Source organism: Notamacropus eugenii, chromosome 2 (genome assembly GCF_028372415.1).
Source record: "Notamacropus eugenii isolate mMacEug1 chromosome 2, mMacEug1.pri_v2, whole genome shotgun sequence".
NCBI classification, from domain to species: Eukaryota; Metazoa; Chordata; class Mammalia; order Diprotodontia; family Macropodidae; genus Notamacropus; species Notamacropus eugenii.
The window spans coordinates 328738517-328756077 of record NC_092873.1 but is presented as its reverse complement, the minus strand read 5'-3'; the positions used below and the strand labels follow the sequence as shown (position 1 = coordinate 328756077).

Here is a 17561-nt window from a genome sequence, read left to right as displayed (position 1 = left end):
GTTATTTCACAATTAAATAAGGGGTAGAAATTAAAATCACTATAAAAATAAACATGGATGATACAACAAATTACATCAGTCACTAAATTTATAAAGTTATTATTTGAAATTTAAGTTCATGTACACTATGACTATTTGTATTTAAGCTCATGATATACTGTGTTCTAGAGTATATTCATATTAAAATTTATACATTTAGGATAAAGAGGAAAGCATATGAATTAGAAAAAATATTTATATCTAATATCTCTCCTTAAGGGATTGGTATCCAAGAGATATAAACAGGAATGACAAAAAGTCATTCCTCCAACAGTTAAGTAATCAAAGATATTAATGAACAGTTCTCTAAAAAAACTGCAAAATATTAACAACTATGTGAAAGAATGCTCCAAATCACTAATGATAAAGAGAAATTCAAATCAAAACAACCATGAAATTTCACTTCATACCAAATAAATTTATCAAAATAAAAAATGTAAACAGTCACTGTTGGAAGTGCTATAGAAAAAGATACTAGACTGCATTTGTTGATAGAATTGTGAATTAATACAATTAATATTGAAAGTAACTGGGAATTAGGCAAATAAAATGCTTAAAATGTTCCTCTACTTTGACCCAGAAATTTCAAAGGTAGACACACATACAAGTAAATCAGTAACAAAAATAAAGCTGATACACCAAAATAATTATAGTGTGATAGTAAAGAGCTGGAAATAGTTTCCCTACCAATTAGGGAATAGTTAAACAAATTGTGGAAGATGAATTTAATGGAATATTTATTACTTTTCAGTAAAAAACTACAAACACAATGAGTACAGAGAACTGAAAGACTCAGATGAATTATGAAGTAAGGAAAGCTAGGAAAACAATATATGCAATGACTGCATCAATGCAAACTAAAAAAAAGAAACCACCACCACAAAAAGAGTGAAGACAAATGTAAAAAATTTATCCCAAAAAGCATTTATTCATACTATTTTTGTACTTACTAGTTACCTCCCCTGTTTATTTACTAAGTATACAACATAAGACACATTTAGGAAAATAAATATAACTTGCTCTAAAGAGTGCTTAAACACATCTCCCTCCTTTCAGTGCAGAAGTAAGTAGGTTATGAGGGTAGGCCATTGCATATACTGTCAAACTCGATCAACATGCTTCACCAGTTTTGCTGAATTGTTTTTTTTCCTGTGTTTTTTCCCCAATGTTTGCTGCAAGGTATACTTTACTAGAGGAAGAGTGATAAACACACACACATACACACAAATATTTATATAAAAATATACAATATGTTTAAATTATCTATGTAAATATTCAACATACAAACACACAAATTTATACAAAAATATACATATATATGGAAATAAATGATGCAAAAACAAAAGGTATCAATAAAAAACTTTTTTAAACAAAAGAATGCTTAAAAAAGAGAAGGTATGTTATACAAATATCATTACAATATTAACAAATTATTTATTTTCTTTTAACTATTTCATTATCAATAATTTTCCTAAGCAATCAAAAATTTTCATTTTCTATACAGTGATTTTGACAAAACAGCTACTATTCCATTATTTTTTTATTGTCACCACTGTGTACTAATGTATCAGGTTACCCAAAAAAAGTTTGAAACAGTGATGACTTTGCCTCATATCTACTACAGAAATAGAAATAAATATAGAAATATAACATAATATTTATCAACAGGTCTGCAAGTCAGGAAGGCCTGAATTCAAATCCTGCTTCTGATTATATATGGGCAGGGGACTTCTCAGTGTTTGAGGGATATATTATATAGATTATCATAAATTACAGGTGAGCTGCCAGTACAAGGAGTTTCTACAATGTGGGGATTTTACACCAAAGAAATGACAAGATCAGAAAAATAATTAATCTGAAATCTTGATAACTTTTTAAAATTATCATAGAATTTAGAGCTGGAAGAATTCTGAGTGATCTAGTCAAATTCTTTCATTTATTTCTTCACATATCTAAAATAATGGAGAAAAGAGTCATATAAAAAAATATGGTTGGTTTATAGAATTTGGTGTTCGAAAATTTTTTTAAAATTGAGATGTAAATTTGAATATTTAAGTGGGTTAACATTTTTTAAGTACAATTTTTAGCTTCCTTTTGCCCACTTCTAATTTTGAAAGAATTATTTTCTTCAGAGAGCTTTTGCACTTCCTTTTCCATATAGCCAATTCTGCTTTCAAGGTGTTCTTCTCTTCACTGGATTTTTGTACCTCTTTTACCATTTGTCCTATTCCGTTTTGGTGTTGTTTCCTACAGTATAATTTTTTTTTGTGCCTCCTTTTACCAAGCTATTGACTCTTCTTTCATGATTTTCTTGCATCACTCTCATTTCTCTTCCCTATTTTTCCTCTACCTGTCTTACATGATTCTTAAAATCCTTTTTGAGCTCTTTCATGGTCTGAGAGCAATTCATATTTTTCTCTGAAACAGTTTTGACTTTGTTGTCTTTTGAGTTTATGTTTTCATCTTCCCTGTCACCATAGTAACTTTGCATAGATTTTTTTCTGCTATTTACTCATTTTTCCAGCCTATTTCTCGACTTTTAACTCTATGCTAAAGTGAGGCTCTCCTTCGGGGGTAGGAGGAGGTGCATGCCCCAAGTTTTGTTTTTTTTTTTTTTTTTTTGTGTAGCTATTATCAGAGATAATTCTGGGAATCTGTATTATTGGTTCTTCCAAATGATCTAAGTATGATCTAGGGAGAAGTATGGTCACTGCTGACCTGGCCTATGGTCTGGCCTGTGAACGACCACAAGCACTCTTCTGTTCCCTGGAACTACGGCCAGCATCCCAATTCCCCTGTGGCCACAAGCTCTGATGTACTAGTGCTCCTCTTTGTCCTAGGACTGAGACCCAGATCCAAATAAGGGCAATGCAACAGAGATCTGCCCCCAGTGCCCGCAAAAGCACTGCTGTAATCTCCATCTGGCCCCTTACCATCTGTGGACTGAGAAGTCCAGAAACCACCACTGCCACCACTGATTGAAGGCTTATTGCTGATTTGCTGGAATAAGGCCTGCACTGGATTGCACTCCACTCTCTCGCTAGTGCAACAGACCTTTGCTGCTGACACTCTAGTTTTGGAGTGGAAAATTGTTTTACTCTAATGCCTCTAGGATCAAATGTTATTTCATCTCTATCTCATCTTTTTAAAATTGTCAATTTTTGTGTAAATTTTCTAATGATAATAATTAGCACAGTATTATTGTATATTATTCATAAATAAGTAAACACAGACATACTAGAAGTGAACATTCAAAAAACTTTTTAGTGACAGAAAAGCATGGTCAAAAAAATTCCGATATAACTTAACCAAAGAAGACCAGCAACTTAAGAGTACTTGGGGCACTAAAAGTTTAAGTGATTTGCCTACAGTTGCAGGATCACTGAATTACCAATGTTCAAAGAAACAGGGAAAAGAAATAAGCATAAGAGATTAATTTTTTTAACAAACTACTTGCCATTTTACCTTTTACACAAAGTATACTCCTCACTGCTGGTGATTCCTCTAGGTGGAGGACGGAAATGCCAACCATTCTGAGAACCTGGAGAATAATCAGGACATATGCATTTTTTATTATGTGCTTGCTAATAATTTTAATATTTTAATGTAAAAAAAGTACTCCCTCTAGAATCACTATTCTAGATGATGCAAAAAGATGATATGGAACAACTGCCCTTACTGAAAATACACTACAGATTAACGAAATTAAATCACTCAAGTAAGAAAAAAACATTCAAGAATTAACTTAGAATAGAATAAGCTCCATAGAAATTACATCATTTTATTAGCCTTTTGTCTTATAAAATAGCTGATTTATTTCTTGTTCAAAGCCTCTTCCTTAGATCTTAGAAAAAATGTTAGGATATCTGAGATAATTTAGGTACACAACACTTCTTTATTGAAAGCTCTTTCTTCAAGGAAAAAGTTTCATACACAAAGAGAAAAGCAACTCTCAACATCAGAAGTTTATAAAGTAAAGGTTCCAAAAGTAGGTCAGTCAAAATTGAACTTAAGTGTAAAGATTAAAGAAAATGGCGCTGAGAAAAAGAACAAGCAGGAAAAATGTTCAAGTGTCTGGTGGCTTTTTGGATATTCGTTCTTTATATCTGGAACCCAAATAACCTCCCTAAATCTTAGTTTCCTCTTTTATAAAACAGAGAGAATAATATTTATGTTACCTACCTAACTGGGTTATGATAAATAAAGCACTTTGTAAAACTCCAATATAAGCATTTATTATATAAGGAAGAACTTCTTAAAAGTAATAAACTAGGTAAGAACTTCTAGAGCTGTATCCCAAAGAAATCATAAAAATAGGAAAAGGACCCACAAGTATAAAAATATTTATAGCAGTTCTTTTTGTGGTGGCCAAGAATTGGAAATTGAGGGGGTGCCCATCAATTGGGGAATGGCTGAACAAGTTATGGCAGATGAATGTAATGGAATACTACTGTGCTATAAGAAATGATGAGCAGGTAGAACTTCAGAAAAACCTGGAAAGATTTATATGAACTGATGCTGAGTGAAATGAGCAGAACCAAGAGAACACCATACACAGTAACAGTCACATTGTGTGAAGAGTAACTTTGACAGACTTAGCTCTTCTCAGCAATGTCAGGATCTAGGACAACCCCAAAAGACTCATGACAGAAAATGTTATCCACATCCAGAGAAAGAACGATGGAGTTGGAAAGCAGAATGAAGCAGAATATTTTCTCTCTCTTTTTGTTTTACTTTTTCTTTCTCAAGGTTTCTCCCATTCATTCTAATTCTTCTTCACAACATGAGTAATGTGAAAATATGTTTAACAAGAATGTATATGTGGAAGCTATATCGGAATGCATGCTGTTTTGGGGAGGGAGCAGGAGGAGAAAATTTAAAACTCAAAAGCTAATAGAAATGAATGTTGAAAACAAAAAAATAAATTTAAAAAAAAATTTTTTTTAATAAGTTAAATAAGAGAGAAAACTGAAGAAGATTTAAAAGTAGCCCTGGAATTTAGGCCACAGGTATATGGAATTAGAAGACCTCAAGTTCTCTTCTACCTCTATTACTCCATAAAAAATTATGGGAAAACCATCTATTGTTCACATCAATTCTTTGAGCAGCATTTATTCAATATTTTCTGTAGTGACATAGTAGACAGAGTGTTGGCCTTGGAGTCAGGAAGAAATGGATTCAAGTCCTGTATCTCACAAATACTGGTTGCGTAATCAGAGGCAAATCATTTAACTTCTCCATCATCCAAGCAACTCTTTAAAACTCTGAAAGTTACAGACAAACTGCATTGATGGAGGGAGTTCCTACATTGTAAATTACCCATACCAGTGAAATGAAAGGTCTGGACCAAAAAAATTTCCCTACTAATATATGATATCTCAATAAATTTCTCCCTCATAATGAAGATTCAAAAAAACCCTAGATTAGCAGAGATTTATTTAATTTGTCATTACCTTCTTCCAAGTCTTCCACATGATATTCCGATGAGACTTTGCTAGTTGCTGTCTGTAATTTTTTTAAAGAAAAAGTATTTTGAAAACCAATACAATTTTAAAATTCTGAAATTACATTTTTAATTCATCATCACACAAAAGTTTTTGCTTAGGAATTTAAATCGCTCACCTGATTCCACAATACCTTTTCTCTATATTATAATGCACTGAATTATGCTTGAAAAGAAATTTACTACAACACAGATGCAGCCTTCATTAAAAAGAGAAAAAATGGATACAAGCAATTTCTGCTTTACAAATGGCCATTACAGCAACAGGGAATAGGGTTTCATAGGAGAAATGCCCCTTATTCCCCAATTCATAGAATCTGCAGAGTTACTATTATATTCAATTCTATTACAGAGAAATAACAAATTCCAGTTCCCACACCCCTGCCACAGAAGATACTGCAACTACTGGAAAGGAGATGTCAAGTTAGAACTCAGAATACATTATCCCATGGAAATAATGTTATAAATGTTTGTTACATATGGTTGGAATGATAATGATAATAACTTATGAATATATAAACCTACATATAAAGCTTTGGGGTTTTCAAATTATATAACATACATCTTACTTTAGGTCTGTACTTCAAGATTATTATTACACTCAACCACAATTTAGAGTATTGAAGCTATAAAAAACCACATTTGAAATACTGAACTGACTTATAAATGATCTTTGGGAATATGCAAAAATTCTTAAGACAAGCATTCAGGTATTTCATTTTCATTATGTAGAAAAATGAAAAGATTCATACTGTTTCATCCCAGAAAGCAAAACCACAAACAATAGGTAAAAGATATTATCTAAAGACAGAATGGGCTGTCTCAAGAGTTGTTGGGTTTTCCCTTATTGGAAGTTCCCTTATTGTCAGATGTGTAACACAATAGAAATTCTTTTAAGATATGGTTTGGAGGAGACAGATCCTGAGGTCCCTTCCAGTTATCAAATACTGTGATTCTGTGAAGATACTTCGCTTATCTTCATAAATAGCTCCATACTAGCTTATCTCCATAAATCAAAGTAGTAATAATGAAAAAAAAAATTTAAAAGGGAGACAAAAGAGATTTAATAACTCATCAACACATAAACATCTTTCTCTCCCTGTTTTTTACTATACTGAATTTCAGGCCCAGAGATCTGCAGGCCACAGAGTTAACATGAAAATTTGAATAGCAGAAAGAATAATCAACAATTACCTAACAAGCTTTAGGATTAACAGGATGCAAAAATAAACAAAGGACTGCTGAGAAACATTTGTCTTATGGAGAACTGAGGTTTCTACAATGTGGCCAAACATAGCAGAAAGGTAGAGGGACCTATGAAGTTGCCATTAATACAAATAACTTCTCATCACTTTCTTAGCAGACACATATAAAACTGTGATTCTCAATGACTCAATACAAAAAGCCTACAATCAAAATTAGCAAAATTTCCCCCTAAAAAGTTCTGCAAATATTCTTACCTCTGTTTCTGTAAGAAGTGTCTTTAGTCTTGTCAAATCTTTTGTTGCCATTCCATTCTGATACCAGAAGTTGAAGAAAAAAAGGAAAAACGGAGAAGGTGGGAAGTTATGAACACATCAGTTCTTTACTATTTTCAATATCATATGAAGATTAATTCTTCAACAGGTTCTCCAATTTGCCTCCCCATATCATAACGATTTAAGAAAGTACAAACAAGATGATAATATCAGATATATTTGCTAAGTAAGTAAAAGTTTCAAATTTTGCAAAGGAATTTAAAATTAGTTAAATAGGAAATAAAAACAGGTATCACTCTATAGTCCAATAACACTGCCCTACTTGCTGTCCCTCACACATAACACTCTATCTCCTATCTCCATGCATTTGCACTGATCATCTGCCATGCCTTATATAGTTTCCATCCTCACCCCTGGAATGCTTTCCCTGTTCATCTCCACTCTTAGAATCCCTGACTTCTTTCAAGATTCAGTTCATGTGCCACCTTCTTCAGAAGGCTTTTCCTGTGCCTCCATGACGCTATTTTACCTTCAATGCTTAAGTCCCTGCACATTTCCTACACATTTATGAAATACACATACATTATATCATTTGAGTGTCAAAACTCTCTAAGGTAAGAACTACCTAAGTTTACCTTCCCATCTACCATGCATGAAGCTTATAATTGTATCCAAATACTTATCACAGAGCCTAGTTGCACAGGGGTGGGGAACCAGTGGGCTTGAGGACACATGTGGCCCTCTAGGTCCTCAAGTGTAGACTGAATACAAACTTCACAGAACAAATTCTCTTAATAAAGTATTTGTTGAGCCAAGATGGTAGAGTAGAAAGATGCACATACACTAGCTCTTCCCCCCACAGCCCATAAAATACCTGTAAAGAAAGACTCTCAACAAATTCTAGAGCAGAAGACGACACAGAACAACGGAGTGGAGATTTCCAGCCCAGGGTGACCTGAAAGGCCAACAGGAAAGGTCTGTCGCGCAGGATGTGGAACAGAGCCCAGACCAGCCTTGGCCACACCGCACATCTGGCTGAGAAGGGAGCAGGGTCTCCCTGTAGCTTCAGCCTCAGGTGGTGGCAGCAGAAGCCTCAGCAGTCTGCAGCAGCTCCCACAGTAGCCTGCATCCACTGTTGGATCATAAAGCCCCTGGGGGAACTGAGCAACTGATCCATACCTCAGTCCTGTGTGGCTGCCCTACCTCTGCCTAAAGCCCCGGGTGGGGAATTGAGCAGCTTATCTGAATTTCAGCCCCCAGTGCTGGTTTGGTGGAATAGGAGGCCAGGTGGTAGTGGAGAGGAAACTCTACTACTACTCACAGATTCTGGGCACAAAAGTTTTTGATTGCTCCCAGACCAGCATACACACTTGATTGTGACACCTTGGAGGAACTGAGATTGTACAGATCCCAGGGTATATCCTACTCCTGATAAAGGAACCAAAAGTCAAGTAACTGGTTGGGAAAATGCCCAAAAAAGGGAAAAAAAAAAATAAGACTATAGAAAGTTACTTTCTTGGTGAACAGATATCTTCTCCCATCCTTTCAGATGAGGAAAAACTATGCTTACCATCAGGAAAAGACATAAAAGTCAAGGCTTCTGTAGCCCAAACATCCAAAATAAATATTCAATGGTCTCAGGCATGGAAGAGCTCAAAAAGGATTTTGAAACTCAAGTAAGAGAGGTGGAGGAAAAACTAGGAAGAAAAATGAGATGCAAGAAGACCATGAAAAGCGAGTCAACAACTTGCTAAAGGAGACCCAAAAAAATGCTGAAGAAAATAACACCTTGAAAAATAGGCTAACTCAATTGGCAAAAGAGGTTCAAAAAACCAATGAGTAGAAGAACGCTTTAAAAAGCAGAATCAGCCAAATGGAAAAGGAGGTTCAAAAGCTCACTGAACAAAATAGTTCTTTAAAAATTAGAATGGAACAGATGGAGGCTAATGACTTTATGAGAAACCAAGAAATCACAAAACAAAACCAAAAGAATGAAAAAATGGAAGATAATGTGAAATATCTCATTGGAAAAACAGCTGACCTGGAAAACAGATCCAGGAGAGACAATTTAAAAATGATGGGACTACCTGAAAGTCATGACCAAAAAAAAGAGCCTAGACAACATCTTTCATGAAATTATCAAGGAAAACTGCCCTGATATTCTACAACCAGAGGGCAAAATAAATAGTGAAAGAATTCACCCATCAACTCCTGAAAGAGATCTAAAAGGAGAAACTCCAAGGAACACTGTAGCCAAATTCCAGAGTTACCAGGTCAAGGAGAAAATATTGCAAGGAGCTAGAAACAACTTTGTGAGTATTCTGGAAATACAATCATGATAACACAAGATCCAGCAACTTCTACAGTAAGGGATCGAAGGGCTTAAAATATGATATTTCAGAAGTCAAAGGAACGAGGACTAAAACCAAGAATCACCTACCCAGCAAAACTGAGTATAATACTTAAGAGGAAAAAGTAGTCTTTCAATGAAATAGAGAACTTTCAAGCATTCTTGATGAAAAGACCAGAGCTGAAAAGAAAATCTGACTTTCAAACACAAGAATCAAGAGAAGCACGAAAAGGTAAATAGGAAAGAGAAATCATAAGGGACCTGCTAAAGCTGAACTGTTTACATTCCTACATGGAAAGACAATATTTGTAACTCCTGAAACTTTTTTCAGTATCTGGGTAGTTGGTGGGATTATACACACACATACACACACAAACACACAAACATACACACACACACACACACATATACATAGACAGAGAGAGACACAGAGCGCAGGGTGAGCTGAATAGGAAGGGATCATAATGAAGGAAATAAAATTAAGGGGTGAAAGAGGAATATAATGGGAGGAGAAAGGGAGAAATGGAATGGGGCAAATTATCTCTCACAAAAGAGACAAGAAAAAGACTTTTCAATGGAGGGGAAAAGGGGAGAGGTGAGAGGCAAAATGTGAAGCTTACTCTCATCACATTTGACTCAAGGAAGGAATAAAATGCACACTCATTTTGGTATGAAAAACTATCTTACAATACAGGAAAGTGGGAGAGAAGGGGATAAGCAGGGTGGGGGAGGATGATGGAAGGGAGGGCAATGGGAGGAGGGAGCAATTAGAAGTCAACACTCTTGAGGAAAGACAAGGTCAAAAGAGAGAAGAGAAGTAATGGGGGACAGGATAGGATGGAGGGAAATATAGCTAGTCTTACACAACATATGACTATTATGGAAATCATTCGCAAAACTACGCATATATGGTCTATATTGAATTACTTGCCTTCCCAATGGGGATGGGTGGGGAGGGAGGAAGGAAGAGAAGTTGGAACTCAAAGTTTTAGGAGTATTGTTGAGTATTGTTCTTGCATACAAATGGGAAATAAGAAATACAGGTAATGGGGTATAGAAATTTATCTTGCCCTACATAACAAAGCAGAAGATGGGGATAAGGAAATGGAGGGATGTTAAAAGGGAGGGCAGATTGGTGGTAGGGGTAATTAGAATGCTCTGCATTTTGGGGTGGGGGGAGGGGAGAGATGGAGAGAAAATCTGGAACTCAAAATTTTGTGGAAATGAATGTTGAAAACTTAAAATAAATTTTTAAAAAGTATTTGTTCTGTAAAACTTGGGCTCAGTCAAAAGGCCATACCCAAGGACCCAGAAGGCCACATATGGCCTCAAGGTCACTGGTTCCCCACCCCTGGAGCACATAGTAAGTGCTTAATCGATGCTGGTTGCTTTCCTTGTTGCTTTATATGTATATTATTTACATTCATTCTGAGCCAATCAGGGCCCAAACAGTGACCAAGTAGCACTTGGTCTGGGACCAGAGTGATCTGCAGTTAAGTGTGGTCTTTAAGAGAAAAAAAAAAAAAGAAAGATTCACTGTGAGGTTAGGGTGTGATACCCTATGTGGAGAAAGAAGAGAAGAGAAAGAGAGGAAGGAAGGAAGGAAGGAAGGAAGGAAGGAAGGAAGGAAGGAAGGAAGGAAGGAAGGAAGGAAGGAAGGAAGGAAGGAAGGAAGGAAGGAAGGAAGGAAGGAAGGAAGGAAGGAAGGAAGGAGAAAGAAAAAGAAAAAAAGAAAATGTGTTGCCCAACTGGAAGCTGACCTGAGGGTCTTCCTCCCCCAGATCTAATTTTTTTTTTTTTAAAAAGGCCATTCTTTGTCTCATTTTTTATTAACCCTTAATCACTGAATGGATGCTGCCTCAGTCAAATTGAGACCTGTTAAAGACATTAGCTTGAAAACACCAAGGTACTCCATTACATCCTGGGCCATCTCCAGTTTTCCTGATCCATATGTAGTCCCTGGACCTAGATGGCTCCGCAGGAGAAAGTGAGGCTGGTGACTTTACACCGCCCTCCCTCACTTAAATTCAGTTCACTTGCAAGTCACAACATCACCTTCTTGATGTCATACTCCTCTTCAAGAATTAGGGACAAACAACAGCCTATGTACGTATGTGTGTACATATGTATATTTATGTGAGTACATATATATGTATATATTTATGTATATGTATATTGTCTTACCCATTAGAATGTAAGCTCTTAGAGGGTACAAACTTTTTATTGCTAGTTCTTGGTGTATACAGTCCCTGGTATATGGTAAAAAGTTAATGAATGCTTGCTGACTAACTGATAAATGTCAATGGAATATACAAGAGTTGTCTATCAGTTTTATTTTTCACCTTTTAGTAACTACTACATAATTGTTCTTTGAGAGTATTTGCTGCTAAATGTTAGGGAAGTAATAGGAGAGCCAGATTACCTCTCCAAATCTTGGAATGAGCCCCACAAGCCTAGGACAAAAGTTAAGCATGAATTAGTCTTCAGGAAAGCAAATTAGATCTCATCAACTTACCAGAGACTCTCCCATCAGTGACTTGGAAAGAACATTAGAGACAACTTGGAGTTTTCCTTTAAGATGCATGCAACAAAGCACTGCTCGAAATGAGCCATCTCCCTTGGCCAATCCCTCTCCCAACACTGTAATAAGATATCAAGCATTAATCATAGTAATCAATGTAAATTTTTCTTGACTACAAAATTAAAACTATATCCTAATTATGTCTTCTTAAATAAGAGACTGACAGATGTCTATGCTTCTCTTAGAAATAAGGGGTCATGTTGTGCTCATGTCCATCTTGTCCAAATCCCTGCCCTTGAGAAGGAGTAAATCTAAACCTGAGAGATTAAATTTTATGACAGTAAAAATTATTAGAATGTGTTTATGGCACAGTAGTTAGAGAGACCTGACCTTGGAATCAGAAAGACCTACCAGAAGCCCAGCTTCTGAAGCACAATGGATTAGTAACCCTAGATAATCACTTAAGCTTTCAAAGCCCTACAGAACTCTAAAATTATGAATTGCATCCCTGCACTCCTACAAGTCCCCTATACCAAATGAAATGATGGATCTAATCCATCACTATTCCAATTAATATTAAACACCAATGAAATTACTCATCAGTGAGACTTCATGCAGGGTATATCCATACTGAAAATTCAAGTGCAGCTGCTCAGTATCATGTTTAAATATGCCTCCAGGGAAAAATTCCATTAATCATTATTTCACCCTAAACTTCCATGAGATTTACCTATAAACAAGCTTTATACTTCATGATTGAGTCAGAAAAACCAATTACTAGCCATTAATATGGACTTCTGAAAAGGAACAATCAAATAATGCATACTAAATTACTAATGTTGGCCTAAAACAATATCTTGATGGTCACTGTATGCTACCCACTATGGATGAAAGCAAATTAGGATGTAGGGTGTGAGAAATACTTTTAGTTATTAGTTTGGACTTTTTGTCTCAAGATGTTTTCTGGAGCTATCTTGAATATAACCTATCCAACTATAATTCAACAAACATCTACTAAATGCCTTATCATGGAGATGATACAGGTAATGTTTAGATAAGATATGATCTCTGCCTATTCTACTGAGGTATAGATATAGCCCATATATAAATAATTATAACAAAATAATAGTGACTGCTAAGGTCCCATCCAGCTCTGAAATTTATTTTTCTATAATCCCAAGAATATGACTGTGTCACAAAGTTGCGAAACAAAGTGCTGTGTAGATGAAAGAGATGGAAGGTTGTTGTTAAATGGGGGATGGAAGCCAAAGAAGGCTTCATGGAAGACCTGACAATGGACAGAAGTTTTAACAGATGGGTAAGAATACAAAAGAAAGAAATCATAGGAATAAAAAATTGAGCAATAGTCATAAAAAGTATGCATACAGAGCTTAAAAAGTTATGACAGAATATCATCATAACATTCCTGTGATTTGGCAGTATTTATATTATTATCCTCATTACAAAGATGAGGAAATTGAAGTTCAGGGATAATTGATTTGCTTGGGGTCAAATAGTGGGTAAAAGAATGGATTTGAGCCAGGAGTCAAATCCACATCTTCTGACTCCCAAAAAATTGTTGTTTCTACTATTTCACAATACCAACAGCATGAAAATAGGCAAGCAGAGAGTATATTTAAGGGACAGAGTGGTAATGCATGCTTTTTGTTTATAGCATAATGTAGATATGATATCAGGTGGGAAGAGTGGGATAAAACCAGATTGTGATAGACTTAGCTATCAATCAGACAAAAGGTAGGAACTGAAGATTTTTTAATATCTATGCAAAAGAAAGCTTGTTCTGGAAGCAAAATTTAGAATGGATTATAGTAGACAAGCACGGGAGGTACGAAGACATGTTAGGAGGTTATTGCAGAGTCTATGCAGATGGTAGTGACAGATTATACAAAGGTGATAGGAAATAGAGAAGTGGAAGATAGATATGGGAGATATCGTAGAGATAGAAATAAATGAAAGGAGTTCTAAAAGCAGAAAATGAGGTAGGATATCAAGGAAGTCTAAAGACAGCAAAAGTGAAGGATCTTCTTAGCCATAATGCCAAAAATATAATTTAATAACTGTCTGTGAAGAAAAAAAAAGAACTATTCAACTCTAATTTTGTTTCTGTTTTTTCTATCAAAGAGAATTCTCTTAAGAATTCAAGGGATAGAATAAAAATTTAAAATAAGCAGTTGATAACCAGTATAATAATGTACTGTGTATGACAATATAGAGTATAATAATATATATTATATATAATGTAGATATAATATTTATATATATATATATACACAAAATATAATGATAATATACAGCACAATATAGGCAAGAAAATAAAAAGAAACTACTTAGCACTCCTTGATGAGTTCAAGTCACTAAAATTAAGAAGAACTATGCCCCAGGAAAATCGAAGAACAAACCAACATAGTTGCTGAGCCACTGGCCACCGTCTTTCAAAGATCAGAAGACAAAAAAGATGAACCAGAGACATACAAAACAATAATAGGAATATCACCTCAATTTTCAAAAAAGGGAAAAGAACCAACTATGGACAAGTGTGACTCCTGGTGAACATTTTCTTTAAAAAAATATTGAAGGGGCAGCTGGATGTTGCAGTGGATATAGCACTGGCCCTGGAATCAGAAAGACCTGGGTTCAATTCCAGCATGAGACACTTACTAGCTATGTGACTCTAGGCAAATCACTTAACCCTGATTGCCTTAAAAAAAAAAAAATATTGAAAGTCAAATGGTGATCATAAAGATGACAAACATCATTTCTTCACAATCTGGTTATTGAATACTGATATCATTTCCATTTTTGACAGGGCTATACTGTAAATCCAATATCATATTCAGATTTCAAATAAGCATGTGACAAAATCTAACTGCTTTTGAGCACAAGATAAAAAATATATGGGTTAGAAAATAGGACAATTAGGTAAATTTGGAACAGGATGAAAAATGAGACTGACAGAATAGTCTTCAATCATTTGATGTCAACTCGCAGAAATCACAGATATGATCATAAATTTAGAGCTGGAGGGGACCACAGAAGTTATATAGTCCAAACCTCTTCATTTAATATATGAGAAAGGCTAAAAGGAATAAAAGCAGAAGTAGGATTTGTATATAGGTTATCTGAAGACAAATTCAATGCTCTTTCCACTGCACTACAAACTTCCTCCATTCTAGTGAAGTGACCCAGGGACTTCATGCTAATTAACAGTTTTATCAATAGTTTAGATAAAAGGTAGTATAGATAGCATAATTATAAAACCCACAGGAAGGAAGCTGGGAGGGATAACACATTGGCTGACAGGATTCAAAAAGATCTTAGAAAGCTAAAACATTTGGCCAGATCTAGTAAGATGAAATTAAAAGGGATAAAAATTTACACTTAGCTTCAAAAAAATCACAAATACAAAATAGGTTAGGCACAGTTAGACAACAGCTCACTAGAAAAAAAGACTTGGGGATTTTAGAGGAATAATCAGTAGCAGGAATATCAACAACTGATATTTATATAGCTAGGTCCTTGATAGTACAGGAGGAATCTAATTAAGTGGTCCCATGTATTCTAATTCACTCTATTCCAAGATAAAATTATGTAAAATTTGGTCACTGGTTTCTTTCCAATACAGATGGAGACTCCAGGGGCAAGCACTTTTATAGCGCCTATTATGTGCCAAGTACTGTGCTTTTTGACAAATATTATCTCAGTTGTTCCTCACAACACCCCATAAGGTAGGCATTATTATAATACCCATTTTACAGTTAAGGACACTGAGGCAAACAGAAGTTGAGTGACATGCCCAAGGTCACACAGCTAGTAAGTGTCTGAAGCCAGATCTGAATTCAGGTCTCCCTGACTCCAGGCCCAGAATCCTATGACATGCCAGATGAATACAAATAATGCAACCAACTACTTCACAGGATTTACTGGATTAATTGGGAACTACTTGTATTGCACTTCAGTTTTCAAAGCCAACATACCACTTGATTAGATTTTCAAGTTCCCTGAATCAACAGTGAAATATGGCAGCTAAGAGAGCTAACATTATCTTATGCTATCAAATGGAATAACATAAGGACAATGCTTTGTAAACCTTAAAAGCATTTTACAAATGCTATCATCATCAACATCATAATCATCATTATTATTAGAGGCATAGTATCTAAAACTAGAGAAATATCTGTGTTCTGCCCCAGAGAGTCCATATCTGGAATACAGTATTCCATTCTATCCACATTTTATAAAGAAAATTATTAAGATTGGAATATATCCAGATAATGAAAGACCTTGAGATAGATACACAAGAAGCTGTGAAAGGGATAGATAATGTTTACCTGAAAAGACTAAGGGGAAATGACAATTGTCTTCAAATATTTGTAGGACTATCAGGTGGAAGAAACTAAACTGGTTCTGCCTAGCCAAAAAGGGCAGAACTAGTAGCAGGGAGGAAAAGGTTCAAAGAGGTAGAAAACCCCAAGTATTATAAGCTGCCTAGAAAAGTAGTAGATTCCTTCTCATTGGAGAGCTTCCAACCACAGTTAGAAACCATTTGTTGGGTCTGCTGTACTTCACTTGATAATCTCATCAACTCCCATGGATTTAATTACAGTCTCTATGGTAATGATTCTCAAATGTACCTTTCCTGTCCCAAACTCCCAAAAGACTTCCAATCTTGCATCTCCACCTGCTTCAAACACTTCTGAATGTCCATTATACTTCTTAAACTCAACATGTCCAAAACAGAAATTATCTTTCCCCCTAAACCCTCCCCACATCCCATCCTCCCTATTACTTGTAGAGAGCAATATCATCCTCCCTATCCCTCAAGTTCACAATCTAGGAGTCCTCATTCTCTCACCCCACCACATCTAAGCTATTGCCAAGACCTATCAATTTCACCTGTCTCAAATACAACCCTTTCTCTCCTCCAATACTGCCTCTCTATACACTGTAGTGCAGGCCCTCATCACCTCACACCTTGATTACTGCAACAGACTTCTGGTGGGACTTCTTACCTCTAGTCTCTCCTCGCCTTTACCCTTCCTTGAGCCAATGAAGTGATTTTCCTAAAGCACAAGTCTAACCATGTTACTCCTCTACTCAATAAACTCCAGTGGTTTCCTACTACCTACAGGAACAAATACAAAATGCCATTTGACTTTCAAAGCTCTTCATAACCTAGCTCCCTCCTAGTTTTTCAAGACTTCTTATATCTTACTCCCCAATGTGTATTTTTTGATCTAGCAACATTGGCCTCCTGGATGTTCCACTAACAAGAGACTCCATTTCTCCACTCCAGGCATTTTCTCTGACCGTGCCACATGCCTGGAACACTGTCTTTCCCTGGCTTCCTTTAAGTCTCAACTAAAACCTTTCTCTAACCCCTCTCAATTCTAGTGCTTTCCCTCTTTTAATTATTTCTTATTTTTCCTGTTTAAAGTCTGTTGAGTAAATTATTATTTGTATATTGTCTTCCCTCTTTAGATTGGGACTACCTTTTGCCTCTTTTGCTTAATTACATGTTTATTGATTGGGAAGACACCACCCTGCACAAATACATCCTCCTGGTCCTAATCCCCAGGTAAGGCCAAGATGGGTAAAAGGAGTCAGTACAGGGGGAATTATCCCTACTCCGTTCCCAACTTCATTTTTAAT

The 17561-nt window shown here is 35.6% G+C and overlaps 1 protein-coding gene across 7 annotated transcripts in view; it reads right to left on the bottom strand.

Annotated features, from left to right (window-relative positions):
• Positions 1–17561, bottom strand: part of HELZ (helicase with zinc finger) — a 249829-nt gene that overhangs the window by 172932 nt on the left and 59336 nt on the right. For all 7 annotated transcript variants that reach the window (XM_072645466.1, XM_072645464.1, XM_072645471.1 and 4 more), the window contains 4 exons: positions 11886–12010; positions 7003–7059; positions 5493–5544; positions 3505–3580 (listed from right to left, as the gene is read on the bottom strand). In XM_072645466.1, the coding sequence (XP_072501567.1) occupies positions 3505–3580; positions 5493–5544; positions 7003–7059; positions 11886–12010 (310 nt within the window). The remainder of the gene's footprint in view (positions 1–3504; positions 3581–5492; positions 5545–7002; positions 7060–11885; positions 12011–17561) is intronic.